The 26,458-nt window shown below is 40.5% G+C and overlaps 3 protein-coding genes across 6 annotated transcripts in view; 1 reads left to right on the forward strand and 2 right to left on the reverse strand.

The window, feature by feature from the left end:
• Positions 1-157: 157 nt before the first annotated feature.
• slc2a9l1 (solute carrier family 2 member 9, like 1) lies at positions 158-5,956 on the reverse strand. Its single transcript, XM_008409539.1, has 12 exons — positions 5,903-5,956; positions 4,572-4,667; positions 4,320-4,480; positions 3,427-3,551; positions 3,175-3,304; positions 2,936-3,084; positions 2,656-2,843; positions 2,282-2,392; positions 1,355-1,456; positions 906-978; positions 595-722; positions 158-488 (listed from the first exon to the last, which is right to left on the reverse strand). Exons 1-12 carry the CDS (start codon positions 5,924-5,926, stop codon positions 303-305), a joined length of 1,473 nt encoding a protein of 490 aa, XP_008407761.1. The 5' UTR covers positions 5,927-5,956; the 3' UTR covers positions 158-302.
• A 2,218-nt stretch (positions 5,957-8,174) lies between these two features.
• Positions 8,175-12,111, forward strand: psmd6 (proteasome 26S subunit, non-ATPase 6). Its single transcript, XM_008409538.2, has 8 exons — positions 8,175-8,461; positions 8,905-9,110; positions 9,858-10,003; positions 10,082-10,301; positions 10,850-10,958; positions 11,075-11,243; positions 11,728-11,805; positions 11,899-12,111. Exons 1-8 carry the CDS (start codon positions 8,317-8,319, stop codon positions 11,993-11,995), a joined length of 1,170 nt encoding a protein of 389 aa, XP_008407760.1. The 5' UTR covers positions 8,175-8,316; the 3' UTR covers positions 11,996-12,111.
• A 252-nt stretch (positions 12,112-12,363) lies between these two features.
• The window catches only part of atxn7 (ataxin 7), a 32,489-nt gene continuing 18,394 nt past the window's right edge, over positions 12,364-26,458 (reverse strand). For 3 of the 4 annotated variants that reach the window (XM_008409533.2, XM_017304960.1, XM_008409534.2), the window contains 8 exons: positions 23,481-23,763; positions 21,840-22,174; positions 21,432-21,514; positions 19,672-19,952; positions 19,396-19,585; positions 19,182-19,303; positions 17,027-18,191; positions 12,364-16,427 (listed from right to left, as the gene is read on the reverse strand). In XM_008409533.2, the coding sequence (XP_008407755.1) occupies positions 16,410-16,427; positions 17,027-18,191; positions 19,182-19,303; positions 19,396-19,585; positions 19,672-19,952; positions 21,432-21,514; positions 21,840-22,174; positions 23,481-23,763 (2,477 nt within the window). In that variant the 3' untranslated portion in view covers positions 12,364-16,409. The remainder of the gene's footprint in view (positions 16,428-17,026; positions 18,192-19,181; positions 19,304-19,395; positions 19,586-19,671; positions 19,953-21,431; positions 21,515-21,839; positions 22,175-23,480; positions 23,764-26,458) is intronic. The other variant, XM_008409536.2, reaches the window with a different exon arrangement.

Genomic DNA, 26,458 nt, shown 5'->3' on the forward strand with positions numbered 1-26,458 from the left:
TGTGTGTGTGTGTGTGTGTGTGTGTGCGTGTGTGTGTGCGTGTGTGTGTGTGACAACTAGAGCTCAACTGCACTGGTATGGAGGTCAATGACTGGGTACAATAATTGAGTAGCGATTCATTGAAGATACGATGATTCATGGAATAAAACTGACAAAGGACGAATATTTGTACTTCATTTCCAGATGTGGAAAACTGATGTGTGGCCACATCCTACATCCTTAAATGCTTCGTTTGAATCCGTCTTCAATCCTTCCAGGAAAACTCTCGGTACCATTTTAAGCGTCTCTCGTGATGCCCTGCCTTACAACTTGGTCTCCACTTTCTCTCTCTCCAGGAAGGATTTCCCACAGACCGTGATGGCTTTAAACTCCTCCGAAATGTCCACCAGAGTCTTCCCCTTGGTCTCGGGCAGAAGGAAGAAGGTGTAAAAGCTGCCCAGCAGTGACATGGCGGCAAACAGCGTGAAACAGTACGAGCCGAAAGCGTCCTGCGGAGAAAGAGTGGACAAAGCAGAGGGAGTTGGTTAGATTCGTCGTGGAGCGTGCGGCATGCAGGTTGGTTGCTCTGGGGTTCGGGGAGGTGGCTGTACGCACAATGGTGAACGGAAAGATCAGGCCCACCACGGCAAACATGAACCACCGCTGCAGCCCCATGAGAACAAACGCTGCCACACGATCGGACTGAGTAAAGAGCTCGCTGCTGAGGGTGGTTGTGGCGGCACCTGGGAGAGGAATTGAGCACATCACATTTAACCAAACACAAAATAAATTTGAGGCCTGTGGGTCTAACCTGACAAATGGTAAAATGCTGAAAAAGTATGGATATTTTTGAAGGCTCTGTGCAACATACAGCTTTTCCTCTGAAAATGAACCAAAGGTTTAATGTGCGGCTGCATCGTTCTCACCTGGTCCTCCGCAAAAGGAGATGATGAAGAGGAAGATAAGAGAAAAAGTAACGTAGGGAGCCCAGCTGAGGTCCTGCAGGAGTGACACAACAATTACAGTTACTATCCGCACTGTTTGCATATTTCATTTTAATGAGATGTGTGTGCTGAATGGATTTAATGTGTCCACTGTTTTCACTGTGGACACATTAGCTCAAAGATGACATCATTGTTCTTGTATCTATCATTCGGTCTCCTGTACGACATTCCTACTGGCTAATCATTATTTTACCTCATCCTCTGTGCCTTGGTTATGCAAGTTATGCCCATATTTGAAGTGTAGAAAACATTAATGTGTAGGAAATATTGTTTTTTTTTTTCTCACCAGTGAGTTGCTCAAGATAAACAGAAATCTGTGATCTCTGTAATGATTGTATGTTTTCCTTTTACTGCGGTCGTGTCATGTTCACCTTTAGGTTCAGCATTACTGTTACTACCATCCAGATAGCAGATATGACAGCGTACCCTCCCCAGAATAACAACCTCCTCCCCGTGTGCTCGATCAGAAGACTCTGATGGAAACAAAAGAAAAGAAATAAAAAGAAGGAAGTGGCCAGCTTTAGTTAAAATTTCGTACACTGAGCTTTAAGCTGGAAGAGTTTAATTTTCTCATTTTTTTAGCATGTAAGGCTCCTAAACATTATTTCTCATAAAACATTTCAGACTTTTCTCCAGACTCGGATCTTGATCCTTTACAGTCATTTTAAAGGGCAAATTGCAAACATTATCAGTCGGATGTCATGTACTCTATTTGTCCGGGTTTGCATCAGCACAAAAACAAAACTGCAAGGAAGGAATGCAGAAATGAAGGAATAGTTAGGACAAAAAGGAGAAAAGAAATGACAGAAAAGAAACAAGAAAACACAAGGAAAGGACTGAAAATGGAAGATGGAATGAGACAAGGGAAGAAGGAAGGAGGCAAGACTAAATGAGGGGCAAAGGGAACAAAAGACGAAGGGTAGAGAGGAAAGAATGAAGGCAAGAAGGAAATAAAGCGGAGGGAAGCTCCTCTTTTTGTTGTGTTGTTGTAGAGAACACAAAAAGGCAGAGAGACAGACAGATACAATATTTAGACAATGGTATTTGGAATCAAATCTGGCAATACAAAGATTTTTTGTCCTTTAATTTCATTTTTCCCAAAATACTGGGAACCCTGTATCTAAAAGCCAGGCAGCTCCAACCATAGACCATTGCTCTATATGCTCCGCCATGTTTGCCCTGCTTCTTACAAACACACAGCGACACATCCCTGAGCTGCCTGCCTTTTGCTTAATCTGAAGCACCAAAGGGGAACAGAGTCAGGTTAGAGAGGGCAGACGGCGGCGGGGTTTGCTCACACAGGAGATGGAGGTGAGGATTTCGGATATTCCGAGACCGAGGGTGACGTAGCGGATCTTGTCTTTAGGAACTCCAGAGTTCAGGAAGATGTCAAAGGAGAAGGTGCTGATCTGGGAACGAGGACGATGAATTATTAAGACTGTTCCGTGCAGTGTGTCTTTATTTATTTAATTTTTTCTAATCATCTCTTGCTGCAATCACAGCAATAAAAGTGCTGCGACTTGCTTCAATTGTAAGCAACAATTAAATATGACACAGCGGATTTAAGTCTGCACTTTGACTGGGCCTGTTTCGTGTTCTGCGGCCTTGTTTCATCCCAGTCAACTGAGACCGAGACGTGTTTATTTCTAAACGTCGGGCATGTGTGTCTCACCGCAGACATGCCCGACATCTGATTGCAACTGTAAACAACGAGCATGGTGATGAGCTGCCATCGGACAGTCCGGTCTCTCATCAGCCGCAGAGGACTCTTCAGCGGAGACGCTTCGAGAGCCATGTGCTCAATCAGCATCTCCTCCATTTCCTGTTTATAGTCACCCTTCCCCCACAAACTCTGAAGGGCTAGGGCGACGACAAAATAAAGACATTTTTTAAAGCAAACACAAGAGAGAACTTGTTCCTACGTGGCTGTAGCAGAGAGGTGAAATGTGTACCTTGCTTGCACGCCTTGTCGTCTCTTTTCTCTATGAATAAGTATCTGGGAGTCTCTGGGAGGAAAGGCAGCACCAAAACCTGAACCACTGAGAAACACACGGGGACACAGAGGACGACGTTCCACAGGTCACGACGGCCAAGGATCTCACTGCACATAAAACAAAACAAAAACAAAATGACGATCCTAACTTAATCACTGTCTTGCTTTATAAAGAGGTGACTGACAGCAGATGCCTACCTTAATCCAAAAAACTGTCCGGAGAGTTTACCGAGTGAATTAAAAGTGGCTAAAGTCAGAGTCACTCTGCCTCTTATCTTCCTGGGTGAAATCTCCCCCAAATACATTGAATGGAGACTCACTCCTAAACCTGCGACACACATGTCACCATCATTAGGTGTTACACCACCACACAAACTACTCCCAGGAGTGTCAAATGATGCACTGCTGGGAGTGAATCATTCATAGTAAATATCAGAAACAACTGCTCACCCGCTGAGTATCCATACAGCATCCGCGCCACGATTATCATTTCAAAAGAGTTAGCCGTCTTGCTGGTCAGCATGATCACTGCCCCCAGAACAGAAATCAGGCTGTTGCAGATCATGGCTCGTTTTCTGGGCAAAGAGAGTCAAATTCGTGATTCATGTCTTCTACAGCTGCACACGTGATGATGGAGAGGTGTGATACTGTGGGTTTATTAAAAATGTTTGTTGACATGTCTTAATCGTATCCTGAAGGACAAGGGTCATTTTCAGAGTACAGTGCTGTTCCTTTTATGTGTTTCTTCAGGTAATCAGACAATTCCATATTTTTTATTTCTACTGATGATTAAAAATATGTTAGCCAGAACAGCAGAGCCCTGTGTGTAGAGTTGATGTTAAGTCATGAACTAACTGATTACACATACATCTTTTGGAAAACTGAGCCCTTTGCCAAGCCTGAACTAACGAGGGCAGATAGCGATTCTAAAACCTTATAAAGCCTGAACTTTAAAACCAAGAAAGGACTTAAGTAGAACCGGTCTGACGCCATGAAGGAGGGGAACAGGTCTCCAAAATCAAAACATCGTACTACAAAAACTGATTAGAAACAAACGGATTAACATCAATCTGGAAAGGATCATGAAACCATTTCTATGTTTTCGGGGCAACAACTTGGCGATGTTGGCAGGATTCCGTGATCATGCAATGCAGGGTAAGAGTGACAAAGTGATCGTCTATTACTTATTTAAAATAAGTGATCATTTGAGATTAAACACGGTTGTTTTCCAGCCTTTTTTGTTATTTGCCTGGTTACCACTATGTAATCTGAAACAGGAGCATACATATAGTTTTCAGTTCCCACATTCGCGGAAACCTGACCTGTAAGCCAAATACACACACCTTCCCAGTTTCCGTGAGAAGAGTTTGACGCTGACGGCCCCAAAGAGTCCTCCGACAGCATACATGGAGACGATGAGAGACCAGATCATGGTGACTCTCTGAGGACCTGGAGGCTCTTTGTATCTGTCACACCAGCTGCTGTTGATGAAGTGCTGGATGTACTGGAAAGGCATCAACAATCCATAAATAACACCAAAATATGGGAAAACTGAGAAACTGAGCTTGCTTTTTTTTTGTTGTTTGTTTTCTTACTGGTGAGGGAGAACTGAGTCCGGTTACATGGTAACCACCATGGAAACTTCCTCCACAGCCCAAAACGATGATTACAAGGAGAGCATTGCCTTGGGTCTGAAATGAAGGAGTGAAAACATGATTATGACCTACACAACAGACATGTTCATTTTTGTTTTTGAAAACGCATTTGAAAATCTAGTTTTCAATGTTATAATTTCCTTCTTTACTTTGTTCTATGTTTACATAAACTCTAGTTAAAAACATTTAAAATAGATTTTGCATAAATACTGAAAAACAAATAGATATATTTTTTAAGTAAAATAGCCATGTAGTTGTGATTTCAACACAGAAAACGCAATTACATTTGAATTACTTACTTTATTTTTTTTTTAGAGCAAGAAAACCTGTAAAAGCTTAAAGTTGTGAAAGAAATTAAACCCGATCTCCATTCTTAATGGCTTTAAAAACCAAAAGTAACTCTGAATCAAACTTATCTGCAGATGGAATCGGAGTATTTTCTGCCAACCATGTTGTATTTTTTCTCGTTTTCTTGTTCAAATGAGAAACTGTGTGTGTGTATAATGATGTTTGACCGTTCCATAACTGCAGTGCAGCTAAATTTGCATGAGTAAAACATTGACTGACTATGTGGAGAAAAGTGAGACATGCATAATTGATTCATAGCTCCTTAATATAAAGTATTCTGCTTTAACAGTTGATGGGACCTCAATGCTGCCAGAAATTTCTTTGGAGATTTTTAACTATAACTTTGTTCTCTGTCTTTTTTCTTTTTTTTCACATTTCTTGACTTCATACATAGATGTAAATATAACTATGATGAGCTGCAAGTCTGTATACATCTGAAAATGTAAAGGTAGAAAAATTATGATTTGATTGTGATATTAATAGGAATTATGATGAAAATATTCCTAACCATAAAAAGTGTAAATTATCTCAAAATAATTAAAATAGTGTTCATTTTAATTGATTATTCCATCTTTAATATGTTAAGAAAATGGGAATTTAAAAAAAATTAAGCAAGACACAACTCACAATGACTCAGCTAAAACTATGATCTAAATAATTTACCACATAAACAATAAGTGGCTAAAAACAAGATGGATGCCAGTGTACCATAACATGTTAAGTTAGTCGTGTAAATTTGCACAAGTAAATATTTTTTTTTAACCTAAAATGCCAAATAACAGATAAATTAACAGTTATCATCACTGTGTCTGATATTGCCATATAGGTTTCTTTTCCACTGCTCTTTTCAGCATTTACATGTTTTGAATATAAAAATCATCGTGTCATGTAACAAATATGTTAGAAATCTGTGGAACTCCTACCAGTTGGTGAAAGAAAGTTTCCATTCTGTCTTTGCGGCCTTGAACATTGCAGTCCACAAATCCAGATTTCTCAGACTGACTGCTTTAAAAACCCAGAAGCTGCTTATCATTAACCTGTTTTGAGTAAAAATTAAGCACCAGAAACAGGTTGTCAACCGGCTGATTGGAAGTGACAAGAACTGTAAGAATCTGGCTTGAAGTGAAAAGAGAAACGGACAACTCCCGGACGGGAAAACAATGTTAAATGTGCAAATTCACAGTTCGATTTTATTTAGCAGTTTTGAGAATTAAGAACTTACACAAAAGACACCCACCTTTAATTTAACTCTGTATATAATTTAGCAGGCACGTGCAGGGGGGGGGGCTAGGCGTGCTTCAGCACCTGCCCCTTTTGCTCCTTGCCCCCAAGTGCCCTGTTGGTCAATTTCTTTCTTTTTTTTTTGTAGTATTATTTCCTAAGCCCTCTTCTGACACATAATAACATGTACTAAAATTATTTGGTTTTTTTATTAGGGTTTTTTTTGTACAACATAATAAGCCAGTCACCTTGTTACCTTTGACCTTTTGCCCGTGACGCATGACGCAGTTGCCTCTCGCGCCGTGAGATAAGGCGGCTAACTGGAGTTAGATTGCAGAACAGTTTTTGGTGAATTAAAAATAAAAAGGTTTTTGGTGAATAAAGTGGAGGAGACTTGCTACTTGTCAGATAACAGAAAACGTTGAAGTATGGTTTCTGCTTCAGCTCGGAGTCGCGGTTTAAGCAGAGAGGTAATGAAATACAACAGACACTGACAGGCCTCTGCGTCTGCCTTTCTCTGAAGAACTACTGAGCGGGAGGAGACAGCCAGGTGAGGAAAACTGTTCTTATCTATCCATTCAGTATTTTTATCATACAGACATTAGGCTGTTCTTGTTGCGCTAGTAGCTAGCTGCTAGCTAACGACTTTGCTAGCAAAGCAAGATAAATAAAAAGCTTCTTCCCTGTACCGTTAATGATATCAGTCATTCTTCAGTATCCCTTGTGCAATAAGGCCACATCGCCCGTCCAAAACCGATCATCTCCATAATGGATATACGTCTTCTAATTTCCTTTGCTGCATAATGGACATTGCATTTATTCTAGCATTATGTATCTTGAAGGAGAATAACACTTAAATAAAAGTCCAACAAGGATATTCATGTAGAATTAAAAATAACTCACCCTGAATTACCATGATAGATATAATGTATGTAATAAAAGTTTGTCATTAATGAAGGAGAAAAAAAGTCAATCCAGACTTTAAGTAAGTTTAGGGTCTGGTTCACAGAATATGCAGTTAAATACAATAAAATTGTAATCTAAACTTTTGGAATTGTAATGATTTGTTTTTTTAAAACAAAAAGTTTTGTTCAAAAAACCTATTTTTAAATTAAATAACTCATTTTTGTCTCGTGAACTTAAAAAGTTATTTGCCAAACATACACTTTTATTTGCACACATCAGAAATCTTTTGTTGCGATTTTAGGCCCTGCCCACGACTTCATGTGAGAATCACAAGAAAAACTTTGAGTCACAAACAAAAACTTAGAATAGAAAGAAAAGATTTCTGACATGCGCAAATAAGTTTGTTTTGCAAATAATTTTTTCACTTCATGAGACAAAAATGTGTGATTTTAATTTACATTTTTTTTTTAATTTAGATGTGCCCTTTTGTTTTGAGCACCTGCCCCTTTAGTAGTCTCTGCACGGCCCTGTAATTTAGATACGTAACTCTACAAGTTATGAACCATTACATTACATTACATTACATACAGTTGAAACCACATATTTACACTGTAGCCAACTATTTTGAGAAATGCACGACTCCATCATGCAGAATGATACCACCACAACATGATGCTGTACGGCATAGCAATCTTATTTTATATAAACTTTTGATGTTGAAAAAAGGGATAAAAATTTAGAAATGTCTGTAAATAATAAATAATTCAGAAGAGGACATTTCCATCTTATTGTCAGTAAGGATTGTTTTTTATGCAGTGTATCTCATTCCCACTGTGTTTTCGAAGAGTTTTATTTCATAAAAGGACTATTCCTTTCACGAACAATAAACATGAGTTAATTGCGTTTTAAATCTTGTAAAACTACTTGCTCAGCATTAACGTGATAGCTTTCTTTAACATTGACAGAATCGCTGCCTGTGGGGGTTAAACATACGTGTTGCTTGATGTCCGCCAGGGGGCAGTAATATAAAATTATGTTCATTCCTCCTGTTGTGCTCCGCTCTTTTCTCATGTCGCTCCAGCGGAAACAACACCGTTCAGTGTTTCCCGTAGTCATCGTTGAATAGCTGGATAACAGCGAAGAGTGGATCGCATCTCCTCAAAAAAAAGAGCCTCTTGTTTACTCGTTTGCCTATTTATCAAGAGACAAAATGCCCCTGGAGAACTTGGAGGAAGAGGGTCTGCCTAAGAACCCCGATTTGAGGATAGCTCAGCTGAAATTTCTGCTCACAATGGACGGCCACCGACGAGACGAGAAAGTGAAAACCGAGCTAATGGATGCTATTAAAGCTAACAGTGAGTTAGCCTTTTTTTTAAACGCAGCGATTTTTAACTAATACAACTGAACCATGAGTTGACAGCTGTTCATTAGACAGATAAGCTTAGGGAATTGTTTTAACTGAGGTGTGGGTGATGTTTGAAAACAAATGTGGTTCAAGTAAATGCTTAGCTCGAGCATTAGCGTGTTAGCCAACACCGTTAGCGTCGAACAATAAAAAGTTTAAAATGGCTTTTGTTTACAAAACTAGTAAAACGCTAACAAGACAGACTTTGCGCTCATTTAATTTCTTTATCATTTTTGTGACCCAAAAAGACAAGTGGAAGTATGGGGATACTTAACACCTTTATACCAAATATTATGCATATTCAAAATCTCGCATTGATTTAGATTTGGTGTTCTGTGAATGAGGCGCTAAATGACGGTGCTGGATTTCTGTGTGTGTGTGTGTGTGCTTCAGATATGGCGCCGTATTATGAGGGTCTGTGTAAGGAGCTGAAGTGGCCCCTGGACTCTGAGCTGCTGAGCAAAATGAAAAAGGCCAACGAGGAGGAGCTGAAGCGCCTGGACGACGTGCTGGAGGATGCAGAGAAGAACATGGGAGAGAGCGAGATCCGGGACGTGATGATGGCCAAAGCGGAATATTTAATCAGAATCGGAGATAAGGTGAGATGCTTCAGCGAGGACAACGGAATATGTTCGAATGCATGTTAAAAATGAATGAATAAATTGATGTACAGCCGGTAAAACCCTCCAAATCTAGTCATTGAAAATGTATGCAAAAAGGTTTTTTAATTTGTAAATGTTATTTTATGACCTACATAATCATGAGAAACACAGCGGACTCCATTGTTTCTCAGCACAGTCACATTGTGGGGTAACCCATAAAAGAAACTTTTTGTTGAGCAATTTCATAGGAACAAAGGCCACAAAATGGGCTTTAAACAGGTAAAACCTACAGATTTTACCTAAAATAATTCCGATAAAAAAGTAGTAGACAAAAATCAACCAATCATAAAGCATGAAAACAAATAAATGACTTTAAAGAAAAAGAAGGATTCATTAAGACAGAGAAAAGGTTCACAACAAACTCTACAATAGCGTACACAGAAAAAAATATTAAAAGCTATTATGCTCAAAATCTAATGTAATAGCAATTTCAATACAGTAAAAATAAATTATAAAAAACTGTAAAATTAAGTTATAAATAAAGCAATAATGAAAATAAAGTTACGCTAAAACCAGAAAAGACTAGTAAATTTACCTGAAGTCTGTATGATTTGAATGTTTTTGGCTGTGTGCTAATTTTCCTCATGCGTCTAAAAGTCTTGTGACGGCTATAATTATCACACGATTATGCATGTTCTCTCTAATATAATGAATTTATTCCCTTTTTTCTGTGCGTCACCGCAGGAGGGCGCGCTGACGGCTTTCAGGAAGACCTACGACAAGACGGTGGCTCTGGGCCACAGGTTAGACATCGTCTTCTACCTGCTGAGGATCGGCCTCTTCTACATGGACAGTGACCTCATCACGCGCAACTCGGAAAAAGCCAAGAGGTTCGTCCCCCCTCGTCCTTGGCTGCTTGCCGGCGTCGCCGCGGAGCGTAACCATTGTGCTTCTTCTTCTCTGCGCAGCCTCATCGAGGAGGGCGGGGACTGGGACCGGAGGAACCGCCTGAAGGTCTACCAGGGTCTGTACTGCGTGGCCATCAGGGACTTCAAGCAGGCCGCTGAGCTTTTCCTCGACACCGTCTCCACCTTCACCTCGTACGAGCTCATGGACTACAAGACGTTTGTCACCTACACAGTCTACGTCTGCATGATCGCCCTGAAAAGGCCCGACCTCCGCGAAAAGGTAGGTTAATATGTGGTTCCGCGGTTCCCAGGGTTAAACAAACTGAAGTAAAAAAAGAAAAAGGTAATTAACTGGAACTATGTTATGCGTTTATACAACTAATTAAAACATGCTGAAATTAGAGTCAAAATACCTGTCAAATTTAATTAGTTTTTGTTTTTTTGGCCCAACAAGCAGTTTAGCTCCGCTGTGGGCAAATTACGGTGGTCTGCAAAAGTTGAGATAAATAAAAGAATCAGAATTATCAAGCAATTAAAAAAATATATATATATTTTCTGTTGAGCATTCATTACCCTATCGACGTAAACATAACCAATACTTGGACCTTTTTGAATTATTTACCTAAAAACTAACCAGGGTATGAAAAAGCTAGAACTACTATGACTAATAAAACCAAAACTGAATCTAAACATATTTAACAAGTAACTAATAAAAACAAGCAAACACACTTTAAAAACTAATTAAAATTAACCTAATTAGACACCTCACAATGAAATAAAACTAAAGTGTAATGAAAAATGTTAATAATCACCTGTTGTCCTCCTCAGGTGATAAAAGGAGCAGAGATCCTGGAGGTGCTGCACAGCCTCCCGTCCGTCCGCCAGTATCTGTTCTCCCTGTACGAGTGCCGTTACTCCGTCTTCTTCCAGTCTCTGGGTGAGTTTGTCTCGTCGTTTTTCAAAATAAAATAGCGCAGATTGAATCGAGCATCTATTCTGTGTTGGATTAAACAGCTTTTCTATGTCGTCCTGATGCGAATGTGTTGGTTGCAGCTCTGGTGGAGCAGGAGATGAAGAAAGACTGGCTCTTCGCCCCACATTACCGCTACTATGTGAGGGAGATGAGGATCCAGGCCTACAGCCAGCTGCTGGAGTCCTACCGCTCCCTCACGCTGGGATACATGGCCGAGGCCTTCGGCGTCAGCACAGAGTTCATTGATCAGTGAGTTGCTGTTTACACCACTGATTTATAACTTATCATTTGTTTAGTCTGCATGGAGTTAAAATGTTTTAATATCGCTTCCTGCTATTACTTCATTTATATTCATTTCAAAGGGATTGTTTGGGGAGCCAACAATCATGCCGCTGCAAATTTTTTTGGGATAAATTTTCAGTCATTTTCCTTCTCTAAACCAAATGAAAGGTTTCTTTCCGTTTTATTCAGTGTGCCGCTTTAATTAATTTGAAGGTTTTTACACATCCTTCCAAAGGTTGAAGGCTATATTTGGATCAGACATCCACAGCCCACCAAACTGTAGTGAAAGGTTTTTGGACAAACTTTAACTTTATCCAAAAAGAAAAAAGAACATTTATTTAATCAACTTATTTCCAACTCAGTACTTTGTTTTATGTGAAGGTTGACAGGAATGCTCACGCTGTCGCTTTCATTTAGACCAACTGACTCGGATCTCATTTCCTCTCCGTAGGGAATTGTCCCGATTCATCGCCGCCGGACGTCTGCACTGTAAAATTGATAAAGTTAACGAGATCGTGGAAACTAATAGGTAACATTAATGCATTTAAATACAAAAAATGCAAGTACAGTAAACTCCAGTCAAGCTGCGAGACCTACATGATCTTTTTTTTTTTTTTAACAGACCTGATAGTAAAAACTGGCAGTACCAGGAGACCATCAAGAAGGGTGACCTGCTGCTCAACAGAGTCCAGAAGCTGTCAAGAGTCATTAACATGTAACCATGGCAACCATCGTTTTTTTTCCCGTGATGGAGAGTTGCGAGTTTTCCTCTTGGTATTTGTCTGACAAAGTGGCTTATATTGTGTATATAATAAAACCAGTTTACCTAAAACGTCCCCTGAAGTTGACTTGACAGATAAGTCGGAGGCAGCGTTTCATATAAATAACAGTATAAATTATTTTATTTACACAAACTTGTTACAAAACAAATATACTATACAATCTTTTTCTTTAAATATTAATTCTAACCTATGTTTTGTTCATGAATTACATAGCAGCCAAATACATAAGTCCAGCTGAAAATGATTCTGATAATGTATACAGAAAACAAAAATCTATACACGCTTTTACAAAGTATGAATGATGATTTTTTTTTTGTCTTTTTTTTTAATTATTCTTTTTCCTTCCCAGACATGAGTTGGATTCTCTGTCACGTTTAACATTCCAGGTCTGCGGTGCAGATAAGAAACAAAACATCCTCAAATGTTTCCATCTGAAAAGAAAAATCTCAGTGGAGTTTGAAAGGTGAACAAAATTTTAACATGTCGTCTGAAGGAAAACAAGTGTTTTTAACCGAGTGGATGAGAAGCTCTGGTTTGTTTGTTTTTTCTTTAAGGGTTCACAGGCTGATATTTAAAACCAAACTCCAATACTTTGAACATTCAAGTAGGGTAAAGCCACCCGACGAATACTGTCCTCAAAGAGTCAGGGAGAGAAACTAATTCAGGCACTTTCTTGATTTGATATTTCTTTCAAACTGCTGCTGAACTCATCCTGGAAAAGCTGCGATTTAAACAGGCAACGAGGAAGCAGACAACTTTTCAATTGCTCTTCTTCCTTGCAAAGATTGCCATGTCCCTATAGCACCACCACCACCCTCCAATCGTGAAATGTGTTCAAGTCTACACAGCGGACAACTGAAAAGTCCCTAAAACTTTTTTTTTTCTTGTTTTTAAACGGGCACAGCTTCAGGCTGGGACATTTCAGACCAACAGGGGTCACACGGAGTCGGATTAGTAGGCAACATAAAACCTGGTAAAAAGCACGCGTGATTCAGACCTTGGTATGTGAATAAAGGTATCTCTCATACAGACACATGCTACGGCGGCGGCGACGTCTCCGTCCCTTCTTTAAAGGTCGAGTACACGATTCATGAGATGCTTCGACGAACGGGATGTATTGCATCGTATAGACTTGGCAGTGAACCACTTCAAATAGTCTTGTCCGCAAGATCTCTTTTTTTTTTCTTAATAAATAAATAATCTTTAAAATTGTACCAAAAAATTCAGCGTGTAGGAAAAATGCCCGTGCAAAAATACATACTTTACTATGTACAATTTGTTAACAAAATATGTATTCTCAAATAGGGACACTTGTTTGATACATAGGCTACAAGAAAACATGGTGAATTAAAGAGTATTTCTTAGAAAACGACAAAAAAAAACAAAAAAAAAACTTTCCGGCTTTGACATCAGTGAAGGATTTTTATTAGTTTATTTTTATTTTATATATATAGAAATCGACGGGAGTTGCTAAAAGCTTGTTTTCTCGTGAAGCCATCTTCATGAATCTCGCACCAGAAAAACTCACCTGAAACAAACGAGCGAGTATTGCCTGTTTTTTTGTTGTTTTTTATTTTATTTTTTTAGAAATATTTAAGTTCAACTGCATCTCAAATTAGAAAATCCAGAATTCAATTCAAACATTGAAGCTCAGACTTAAAGGGATCCATTTCAAGTTTTCTGCTAAGTTTGATGATTTATTTCTTTCAGCTGATAAACTGTTTCTCAGATAAATTATAATTACATGAGGGATTTTTTTTAAGCACTATTGTGGGGAAGACTTTCTTACAGTTGTCCAGCAGACAGTCTAACACCTTCCACAAGCCAGGAAAAGGTATTTTGCTAAAGAAAATGAAGTGGAAGGGAAAAGTGTGCTCAAGCAAAAGAAATAACTGCAAAGTCCATTCAAGAGCGATTCACTAACCTTGGACTGCAGAAGGAGTTCAAGACGCACACAGAAGTAATCAAGGACGACAACAACAACTGGTGAAATTCCCTGTGGTGAGATACTCCTACAAAAAAAAAAAAGGAATTGTAGAATACCTGGACAAGGAGATGAGGACAAGTGGTCCAAAGTCGACGTTTGAAATGAAAGAAAATCAAGTTGCAGTGGAGAAGTGGCATCCAAGTTATTGAGCTCCAGTGTTATGTTTTGCTTTGGGGGAGTCCCATGATCTGCTGGTGTTGGTCCACTCGGTTTGATCAAGTCCAAAAAATCAGAACGTTTCAGAGCAATTCACACACTGCCTGAAGTACCAACGGGTGCAAGCAAGAGGAAGAGGAGAGACACCAGAACCACTAATGCAGATAAGCTGAGGGCTGCTGTCACTGTCCAGCAGGCTGATCCACCTGTGCTGTACTTTTTCCACAAGCAACATTTCTAAGAATAAAAACATCTCCCTTTAAAAAAAAAATAAAAATCACTGGTAATATTCTTATTATCCGAGAAACTTGACATCAGGTTTCTATTGGCTGCAAGCCCCGATCTTCAACCTGAATAGAAATAAACCGTTTCACTTTTTCCAACTAAGCAACTGAAAGACATTTTCAAACATGTTAGTATTATGCTAGGGTTCTATGGAGATCCAAAAGTGCCTAATTAAAATTATTTATTTTTTACAAAACAACTGAAGTTGCAAACAAATGCATAAAACTTTTATTACATTTATAATAAACTACAGAATATTAATTTTGATTATTAAGAACAGACCTTTATTTGAACAATTAGTTCATGGTTGGTTGCTGCAACACATCATGAACTTTTTGAGTCAGACATTTTGAATCATTTCATGATGCACTGCAGCAAAAAAAAAAAAGCCATGAAATAACTGAATACTGAAATAATTATTCATTATAAGTTTTGATTTAATTTTTTTTATGAATTCACATGGAATTCTATAACCATACATCGCGCCAAAGATTGACGTAATAAGGCGGGATATTGTTGTTTTCTTTCAATTTGTTTTGTGGATAAATAACGCATTCATTTTTTGTTTAGAACATTTCTGCAGTTTTGGCACTCCATAGCCAACAGCCACGCCCCCCTCTTTATGACCGTGAGGCGTCATGGAAAGTAACAACCAGAGATTTGGTAGTGGTTACTCACTGGGAGGGACAATTACACCCCACAGAAGACGAGTAGACGTGCAAGTTTGTTCCAGTTAAGACGTACCGTTTACCTGATTCAATATGGAAAACATTACAATTCACATCTGTCCACACATAGCTGAGAATTTCACACCGCTTTGTGGGGATAAAGTAGAGAAGTTGTGGCTTTAACGATCCCCCGGCCCCACCCCCACCCCTATCCTCTTATAATAGAAAGTAGTTGGCAAAGCTGTGGCAGTTTTTTTTGGCGAGCTTTGTGGACAGCTTAGCACAATTATTTAGTGCGCTTCACAGTTCGGGGGTGGGAGGGTAGGTCTACTGTCGCTGTGGGGGGGGTTTTTTGTACAATGTATAGATTCAGGAAACTGAGACGTCCCCTCAGGGACAGGCTTTTCTCGCTGACAAAAGAACCGATCCAACGGGCACATCAGGTGTCCTTTTTCACATTTAAAAGCACAACCGTCTTCACCAAGTCTACAAAGACCCTTTGTAGTCCAGTGTTAAAAAAAACAACAACAAAAAAACAAACAAAAACAAAGCTCATTAGAAATCAGAAAAAAAGGTAACACTTGCATAATTATTCTGGATGATTAGAAGAGTTGACCAGATTATCCACTAGGGGGCGACTGCGTGTAACCCTCGGTTACCGAACGTGTCGGACTGCAACGGACATTTAAAAAAGTAGTTATGTTGTGATTTAAGGTGTTGCAATTAGAAACGTTGAGTCTCCTCCGGCTCTCCTTGCAAGGCTTCTGAGATCAGGCAAAGGGGGTGGAATAAAGCTGGGGACTCCAGCAGAATTTAACATGTAGGGGGGCGGAGGAGTAATATAAAAAAAGAAATAAAAACACACGCACGTTTACACACTCGCTCTTGAACTCGAACGGAAATAGATCGGCTTGTTGTGTTCCCTCCATCTCCAAAACAGCTGGGAAGACCTTTCGGATTAGTGGGGCAGAGGGGCGCAGGGGGTTCTGCTTTGCATTCAATATCTCTGCCCACCTCTTTGCAAACACACACGCATACACACACGCACCTGACGCACACATGGCTTTGGGAGAAATAGTAAGGACCACATCTACTTCACTGGGCAGTCCAGATCATCTCCACCCTGAGGATTGTGGGAAGCTGAGAGTCATGTGGATTTTATTTCACAAGGCCTAGTGCAGTCCAGAACAGATTGCAGACCACTCTGGACTTTCCTCTGTCCGCCTGTTTCCAACGCAGAGGCAGGAAGTCGCTGTCAGGGACGAGCTTTAGGCTGCGGAGGCGAAAAGATAAAAAGTAGATCAACTGAAGGATGACATGGTTAAGCATCGAGTATTTCGGAAATGTTCTATCCTACATTTCTTAAACCTTTACAGTTCATTGTTTATATCACAGGCCCTCTAGTTTGATAAGATGTCATCTTATCTCATTATTTTGTCAACAACTTAAACTTTTGCTGTGCTGCAACGCAAAGCACATTTTGTCTCATTACAACTACAAACTCTTACAAACAACATTTTATTGGAGTTTTCTTTAGAGGACCAAAGCGCTATGCTTATTTGCAAAGAAGACAAACAAAAAAAACATGAACCGTCTGCAACTTTTGGTGGGTAGAGTAACCAAAAATTGTACTCAGGCATTTGTATTTTTAAATGTCCTCCAGTTTCAGTGTTAAATGTTCGTTAAAAATTAGTTCAATGATTTTTGTGTGTATTTTGCATTATTACACCATTATCATTACTCTGGTTGAAAACGGTCTCATAACGGCAATATTATTATTTATCGCAATGATTTCTTGGACAACTAATCGCCCAGTTTCATTTATCGTGGCAAGCCGAGTGGCACAGAGACGTTTACGTCTGGGACACTGACCTGATGTAAATGAGAGTTGTTGGGCAGACCCGGCGTCCCTGGAATGCTCCGGCTGTGCTTCCCGTGGATGTTGTTAAGAGCGGGGGACTTGGTCATTTTGGGCCGGCCCGGTCCGGTTCCTCCTGCTGCTCCGTCCCTACCCAGACCTCCGCCTCCGCTGTTGACACCACCGGAGGCGGAGGAGCTTTTCCGCTTCTTGGCCTCCAGGCGACCGTCTGCCGAGTGATGGCTGAAGTTGGCGTGGTGGTCCGACGACGAGGCGGGCTGGTGGTGGACGAACGGCCCCAGAGAGAGCGTCGAGTCGCTGCTGTTCATCACCACGCTCATGCGCTTTATGGACTCGGCGGGGCTGCCCGAGGGCGGGCCCCGCGCCGGCGGCCCCGACGAGCCGCCCGCCGAAGGCTCCGCCTTGAGGCTGAGCGAGTTGGTCCGCACGCTGGGGCCGCAGTTCAGCCCCACGCTGTGAACGCCGCTGTGGGAGGAGGACAGCAAAGACGAAGCTCCCAACGAGCCGTGGTGGTAGGTGCTCCCTGAGCTGCCCACGTTTGCACAGTTCTTCTTGAACGACAAAGAGGAGGAGGACGACGAAGGGACACCGGCGTATGAAGAAGAGGATTCAGAAGAGCAATGGGATGAGGAAAGGAGAGAACTGTTCTTCCTCTTCTTTCCCGAGCTGAAGCTAGTGCTGCTACTGTTGTTCGCTCCGGCGCTACCCCCGCTGGTGGAGTTCGGTACGACGGGCATGGAGGAGCCAGAGGAGAGCTCCTTGGGCTTGAAGGATGAGGAAGATGATTTGGTAGCGGCGCTGGTGCCGCTGCTGCTGGATGAACGCGACTTCAGCGCCCGGCCGGAGGCTAGCGAAGCAGCTGAAGAAGACGAGGATGAGGACAAGTGGGCTGAAGGCATCTGCGGCAACGAAGACACTTGTCTGGCCTGCGTGGTGCCATAGGCCGGGTGCTCAGGCCCGCCCTGGAGGGAGCTGTGAGCGTTTAAGGTGGTCCCGTAGGAGAGCGATGACTTGCTCTCGACAGATTGGCTGTAGGGGCTTTGGGGCAAGGTCGCCGGGGGGCTCAGGAAGCCTGACGAGGGAGTGCTACCGTGGGAATTTGTGCTTGTCCTGTGGAGGGATGTGAGAGAGGAATTCTCCAAGGCCAGGGGGATTTTCCTGCACAGCAAGAAACACAAGAATTATTACTTTCTTTTTTAATACAAACTAAAACCTCCAGTTTTTAGTCAAGTGAAGGTGAAGGCTGCAAGGCGTCTTTTTGCTGTCTCAATGCGCTTTGGGAAAGGACTCATCCGATAAAATTTCAATAAAACAACGAAGCTAAACGTTTGTAACGTGTCAAAATGTGGACAAGACGAACGCTTTTTAAAGATATTTTCTTTAAAAAATTTTAAGATTTAAGATAAAATACTTCAATTGTATATTTACATATTTCACATATTTCATATTTCACATATTTCAGTGTAAGATTTTATACTTTAGCAGACTCAAAAGTTCTAGATACTCTGCCATTCTTATAACATTCTGGTAATTTATGTACAAAGTATCATAAATAATGAAACCCCAAAATGTTCACATTTGGTTTAGGTGTGATAAAAAGCAAATTAACTGCTTTTAAATCAGTACAATAATAAAAAAAAAAGAACAAGACTTAGGTCTTGTATTTTCATACATTTAAGGTAGATTGTTTAAAGTTTCACACATTTTTTAAACAACATTCAAAGATCTGACAAAGTGAATTTAAAGTTGTAGAGAGCAAAAAGGTAGTGAAGCAGAACACTTATGTATTTTTTTAAACTGGGTGTGTATTCAATTGGTAAGTGAACACCGTAAATACTGATAGCCAATAAGTTAAAATCAACATCTGGTTTAGCAAATGAAACTGCATTTATTATTTACAGTGTAAAATAATAAATGCAGTTATTTTACACTGTGAAAATAACAGCATTTGCTAAGAATTATTTGATGGATTTTTTTCTCTCTTTTTTTGCTTTAGAAAGAAAAAAGTCCAACATTTTTCCATATTTTTTCATTCATCAGGAGCTGAAAAATTATTTTAAAATAAAACAAAAAAACAAATCACACACTTTCTAGACTATTGCATTCAATATGTGGTGCTGAAACCAAACTAAAACTAGAGATTCTCACTTCCACATCTGAGAGTTAACGTGCTTTTCCATCATGGTGGTCAGGGCGCATCGCACTCTGTCCCACCGCCTATCAAAGGAGTAAAAGCCTCTCCCCATCAGTCGACTTCCAAAGGTACAGTACTGGGAAGAGAGGTGGGGTTTGGGTGAGAAACAAAAACAGCCACTCTCTGTTTAAAAAAAAAGAAAAAAAAAAGTGTGCTAACAGGACTTACAGCTGCCGGTCGTGGGTGGTAACCTGAATAGAGAAAGTCCAGTTTGTCCGTGCCATCTTCCCGCTCCTCGTTCTCTCCCTCGTCGCTCGAGGGTCTGGATAAAACGTCTGGGGTGGGCTGGGGATGGTGCAGGGACTCGTGGACTGCCGAAGGATCCCCAGAGGAACCTCCAGTGTGACTGTTGTTCAGTCTGATTAACAGAAACATGCTAACCGTGTCAGAAAACCACACAAACGGGACGCAGACGTGTTTGAACAAACGCGGCGCAGTGCTTACCGTGGAAGACCAGGACTGTGAAATTTGGGCTTTCCGAGTGACAAAGGCTTCGTGGTATCAGGGGCTGGTCCGTTGCCATGAGAAACCGGGTGGGTGTCATGGCTAGGGGCGAGCTGAGGAGAGGGGTGTGGGTCCCTGAGAGGGGCAGTTTGCTGGGAATGGGTTTGGTGCAGTTCTCGTTCCCTGTCCCGCTCTCTCGTTCTGTTCTTGTGTTCTGCCAGCAATATGTCGAAGCGCTTCCGTCGTCCAGGCACGGCCCTCCGATGGCCTAAGGAATGTGTCTGCGGGGCGTTAAACAGGTAATAATGCAACTTTTTTTCTCACCACACTTTTTCCTTCCACATTTTAATCAAAGTTCTTTTGTTCTTTTGATTAAAATGCTTTAGATGAAGCACTCTGAACAGTTTTGAAGCCAGTCTTTTGTCATATCCGCAACAGAATTTTGGGTTTTTGTTAGCTGTGCGCCTACACTTATAAACCCAGAGGATACATCACCCTGTGGTTCATAAATGTGTAATATTAGTTTCACCTTCAGAATTACTGTCATAAAGTAACTTTTTGGGGAACACTCAAATTAATTAAGGCTCCCATATTGGGTGCTGTTCAGCAGTTCTTAGATCCAAGATAAATTTCTTTGCCTCGTAATCAGAGTCCGTTCATCATCACATGGTGTTAAGTTCTGTATTCTGTATTAAGAAACAGGTTTTGACAAATTTCAGAAATACAGACCCCTTTCCAAAACACATCAGTGCACGTTTAAGGCGCCTATCTCCAAGCTGCATTAAAGGCCACTTCAGAACACAAGTGACATTAAGCAGTGCAATTTTACAGCTAAAAATAATGGCATTTAATCAAGTCTTTGAATATATTAATAGTTATTTCTGCTCTCATGGTCCCATTAATGGAAAGCATCAGTAAGCGAAACTATCCAGCCTCTACTTTTGTAAAATGACATAAATGCCATGCAGTTTGTGGTAACTGGAGCTGCAACTAATGATTATTTTAGTTATTGATTAATCGATTGTTCTGATGATTAATCAGATAAAAATTGGCACATTCTGCAGATTTTTTTCTGCAATATTTGAAATGTATTAAAAGATGCAAATAATTAAATTGATCAGTTTTTTTTTTTTTTTACAGAATTTGAATCAGGTGAAGCTTAAACTGTGCTACTTGAGGAGTTCTGGGTAGAACATATCTACAGACAAAGTTGTTTATCGTAAATGCTTTTTTGTACATCTTTGGCTTATTTACTGCTCTGAGTGTTGCTCCTTCAGCAATTGTTTTTTTTTTAGTCTTTGCACTCCAAGTAACGACTAAATGATTACCAAGCTAGTTGACAATTATTTAAATAATCCATTAGTCGCGATTAATCCGATTGATCATTTCAGCTATAGTCGTCATCATGATAAATTACAATTCTGATTACAGTAAAAAAAATAACACACGCAAAAAAAAAACAACAATAATAGTAAACAACTAGTTTTTAACCATCAGAAATGGCGGAAATGTTTTCTTGAAAGAGGCTGAAGACATTAAACTGTCAGTTGTGTTGAAGGTGAAAAACTTTACTCAGATTCACTGTAGACAGAAAAATTAGAATTTCTGCCAAAAGAAATTCTAATTTTTGAGATTAATCTCAGAATTGTATTTTATTTTTTTTTTAAATCGTAGAAATTCGAGTTTGAAGTCAAATTTCCACGAGCAGATGTTGAAGATGCTCTGTCAACATTTGCTGAGGCAAAAGCAGTGTGGGTTACCTTGCATGTTAGTGATCTTGTGCAGGGTTTCCGACCTGTAGCATCCATAACGCCACAGTGAACATCAGGGTTGAATTCACGCTCTGCAAGCACAAAAAGTCAGGGTAAAAAAACAAAACAAAACACAAACACTTTAGCTCGTTCGCTACCAACATGTACTGTGCGTCTGCATTTGAAACGTTAATCAGATGAAATCTGTTTCTTGTTAGAGGTGGTAACTCTAAGATGAACAAATTAGGGAGCTGATGTAATATGTGAAAATTAAAAACCGCTGCAAGAAAGAAACACGAATATCTAGAAGAGTTAGATGATTAAAGAACAACAAAAGACAGCAATCGTGATGGTATTAAATAAAAATAATCTGGAAAAAAAAAAAAAAAAGGCGTCTTTGTTCCCCTTCCGACTGACCTGAGACCTTCTTGTTAACGTGGCGTTTGCTACTGGTGCTGCTGTCTTGCTTCTTGTCTGCGGTGAGGCCCTTGCCGTTGGGAATGGGACCAGAAACCAGCAATGGAGGCTTTGGTATGGGGGGACAGTTAAGGCCTGGTTTAAGGGCTGATGATGATGATGACGGCAATGATGAGGACGACGACGTGGGAGTCGTGATGGCGGCAGTGCTCACAGTGGTGTTAGAAGAGGGCGTAGAGGAGGAGCAGGAAGTGGCGGCGGGGGCGGAGGGAGCCTGCAGCGGCTTCGCTGACGATTCCACCTTCAGGTGCATCTTCTCCACCTTCACAGCTGGGCTGGAAGAGAAGGTTACAGATACGAAATGTGAGAATCGAGAAAGCTGGGGCCGATTTTATGGATCTGAAGATAAAAGTTTTTGAAATATCTGGATTTTCCTTCTTTTCCCCACCAGTGCACTCCTTGTGTTTTCATATTTTGGAGTGATTTCTGGCAGCCGTCTTGTTTGACAAGCATGTTTTCCAGCTTTTGACTTTAAATTCATGTCAACTTCAGGATACAATTCGTTTATTATTATTTTTAATTACGAGAACAAAGTCGTAGGTTTAGGAATTTTATGAGAACTCGACCACAACAAATAAAAAATTTAAATGAGAAATGTTTACATTCTGATGTCGGTTTTACAGGCAAGGACATATTTCATCTTTTACCACATCAGCATCTAATTATAATCAGCAACGACTGAGTCGAAGAAAGAATCACACAGTCTGAGCTGGTTATGTCAGATCTAGAAGCTTTTTTAACCCCCTTTTTTTTAAGATGTTATTCTGGTAAAATTCCATCATTATTCTGTTAATGTTCTGACTTTATTCTAATAATTAAACACTAGTCCTCCATTGCACAACTCTCAGAAGCTATGACTGAAACAAAAGCCACTATTTGAAAATGTTTTCTGTCATTTGCAACTTCTTTTTTAGAAAAGGAAGCAACAAAAGACAGCAATCGTGATGGTATTAAATAAAAATAATCTGGAAAAAAAAAAAAGGTGTCTTTGTTCCCCTTCCGACTGACCTGAGACCTTCTTGTTAACGTGGCGTTTGCTACTGGTGCTGCTGTCTTGCTGTCTTACTGATAATTTGAAACATTTATTAAAATCGGATCATGTGGATGTGCTGTGGTGGCGCAGGGGTTAAGCACAGTCCACATATGGAGGCTCGACGTGGCTGTCGCAGGTTCGATTCCCGGCCTGGCGACCTTTGCCGCATGTCTTCCCCTTCTCTCATTACCCACCTTCCTCTTAACTATCAAATAAAGGCCACTAGAGCCGATAAAACCTTTTTAAAAAAATTAAATACAATTTAAAAAAATCAGATCATGTGTGGAAAAAAGAAATAAATAAATCTGAAATTTTATTTTTGAGCCAAACTGCCCAGACCTAGAAGTAAGAATCACTGATGCAGATGGAAAAAAACCGAGCGAGATGTGAAACCGTGAAAGGGCCTGTTTGGACAAACCCGACCACTGATCAAAACCAACAAAAAGTATGATACCTACATACAAGAAGTTTATGTTGAACAATAAAGAATTTGCAACTCCCAGAAAAGTTGGAGCCAAACGTCCAAACTAAAAAGGATTAAAACTTACATTTTGTCAGACGGGCCCGTCCTGCACGTGGAGTGGGGAGGTCTTCGCTGAATGGTTTGCAGCTTGTCTTTGGCTGATTTCGGAAATTTTGGATTGGAGGAGGATGACGACGAAGACGACGACGACACGCTGGAGAGGGCGCTGGACGTTCGGCCGGGGATCCCTCCGCTTGGAACTCCGGCCACGGAGCCCGAGCTCAGTCCGCTGCCGGCACTTCGGTTTCTGCCTGGCACCGGGAAGGGCGACGTGGAGACCGGCTTGCTGGTGGAACTGTGCCTTCTCTCTGCAAAAACGGCACAAAACAGACCGAAATCAACAAAACGAAATTCAAAGGTGGGTAAAGGACCTAAAGATTGTACTCAAGAGTAGCAGTACTCCAACATATTTTTACTCAAGGAAAAGATAACTGTCCAATAATTTACTCGAGTAAGAGCAAAAAAGTATTTGCTCAAAAGTCTACTCAAGTCGTGTGTGTGATCAAATTATCAGTAATACTTGAAAATGACATCATCAGATGGACCAAAATGTAAAATTAAGAGGAATTTCTGGTATTTCAAGGACGGAAATGACAATAATTCATATAAATAATAAATAATAACAAAATTAGCTAAAGAAAATTTTTCCAAATCAGTTTCTTAAAAAAAACAACTTATGAAACTAACAAAAACTGCAGGTGTGTGTCTGTGTCTGGTGAATCTTTGGTTAAAATGGTTTGTCCTTCATACTAGATCACAATGAGGCATGAACAGGCGAACAGCGACATGGATGTTTGTCTTTAAAACATTGAACAGGATTTCCCCCCTAACAACAAGAAAAAGGAGCATTTGTGATTCATGCCTCCACAGCCTGAAATAGAAGCAGCCAATAGGTCAAGAGCTTTATTTCCAGACTGAGCATCACTCAACGGCTGCCGTGCAGACTGATAAAAGGCTGCACGGGAGAAGGAAAGGTTAGGGCGAGTCTTTGTTGTGGAGGGGGGAGAAAAAGGGACAAAAATAGAAGAATGAAATATCACACATCAGATCCAAAATGAACTCTGATCGGTTGAGGAGTTTCCAGAATGAAAGCCACGGTCGTGTGTCAGAGCTGGTCCAGAATCCCAGGAGGCGACCACAGAAACGTTGGGTCTCGTAACGGGACTCTCAGCTGCTAATGTTAGAAATAAAGCAAATCAGGCGTCTGAAGACAAATTCAGCCTTTACTCTGACATAGTTCTCGTTGATGTCCTTGGCTCGAAAGAAAGAAGCTTAGTCTGAATTTTTATCACTACTATGATAAGGCATGGAAGCTGCAATAAGCACAAACTGCAAGGAAGGAAAAGTGCATGGAGAAAGAAGACAAGAAAGGAATCAAAAACAAGAAGTGAGGGGTTGACATTCATCATATTGTTTATCAAGAACAATCTATTATAAGAATGTAAATTTATTGTGGTGATTAATTTCACTGGTGGTAAATAAGAAAACAAAACTGATCGGAATGTTATTTTTGCTATTTTCTCCATACCGTTTGTTCCACAAGAGCATCAATAAATATCAGTGAATTTGACAAAAATTAAATGCAGTTACACACTATTTTTTTAAGTAAGTGGAGAAGTGAAGGTCAGATAATTTGAGTTTATTAATACTGTGCCATGCAGTCACATATTACTAATAAACAGCTTTTTTTTTTTTAATAATCGAATGCCACACTTCCATACTGGTTATAACCTTAAAGCAACACCTAAAATGTCCTAAAAATATTCTGAATAAGTCAATAAAGCATTTCAAATGCATTCATCCAAGAAAAAAGAAAGAAAAAACCCCAAAAAACATATTTGTGGAAGTCTACCAGACCAGGTCTGTACCTGTTCAACAGATTCATAAAAGAGCAGGAAAGTGAACGGGCGCTCGCAGAGTCCCGTCCTGTAGTCAGCGCCCCTCCCCCCTCTTCCCTCCCCTCTCTTCCCCTCTCATCCCCCTGCTGGGATCAGCCGCAGAAGCTCAAACACCTTCCAGAAGACAGATGGGCTCAAAGAAGCACATTCACATCATATTGAGACGATCTGGATGGTACCGAGATCAGTGCTTCTGCCCCGGTGTTGACTCCGCATGGGGTCTTCCCATAACAACATCAGAGGGAAGAACATGGAGTAAAAGCCCAGCAAGAGACCTGCTAATCTGTATGGCCGCGTACGGCTGCAGAGCTGCACTTTAATTTGACACTTTTGTTGCAGAGTTGAAACAAAAAAAATAAAAAAATTCAAACTGAAGCGTATCTGCTACTAACTTGATACAAAAAGTGAACCAAGAGAAGAAAAAAAGGAAAAACAAAAAAAAAAATATAAAAAAAATGTAATCCTGCAATTTTAATGAGTCCTGAGATTCAGCACTCCAAATATGAGGATTTACTTATATTTACTGCAAAGGGCGTATCCTCGGCTCCCGGAAACCTACAGTAAGTCGATTTAAAGCTGCTGCTAGCATGTTTGGAAAAAGAAAAAACGATTTACAGACAATATGGTCGTTTAACTCATCATTGCACAACTGAAACAAACAGCACAAAACATGTTAAAATCACCGTAAATGAGTCATTATGGATGCTTGCTATCGATGAATCAGATTTTGAGTCTACAACAGTCTGGCAGTCACCTGCTGGGATGCCGCCAGTGCGGCTTTAATTTCATTTACTGCCAGGAGACTAACCTTCAGGCTCCTCACACCCCCCGTCTCAAATTAGCAATCACCCTGACAGGACTGACAACCAATCTACACGTTGAAGCAGATCAGAAATAATATATCCCACACTGGTGGTCATGTTTAACGACGTAGGAGGAGCCAAGTGAACGTTGTTAGCATAACTGTAGAGGGAGATCCTTGCAGGAGCACTGCGCTGTTCTGCCTCCCCCTGGTGGCTGACCTTGACAAGAGTTACAGCTCTCACATTTTAGAGAGGACAAAAGGCTGGGAGAAGAATCTACTGACAAATACCAGCACTAAAAT

The sequence above is a fragment of the Poecilia reticulata genome, linkage group LG5, assembly GCF_000633615.1.
Source record: "Poecilia reticulata strain Guanapo linkage group LG5, Guppy_female_1.0+MT, whole genome shotgun sequence".
Taxonomy (NCBI): domain Eukaryota; kingdom Metazoa; phylum Chordata; class Actinopteri; order Cyprinodontiformes; family Poeciliidae; genus Poecilia; species Poecilia reticulata.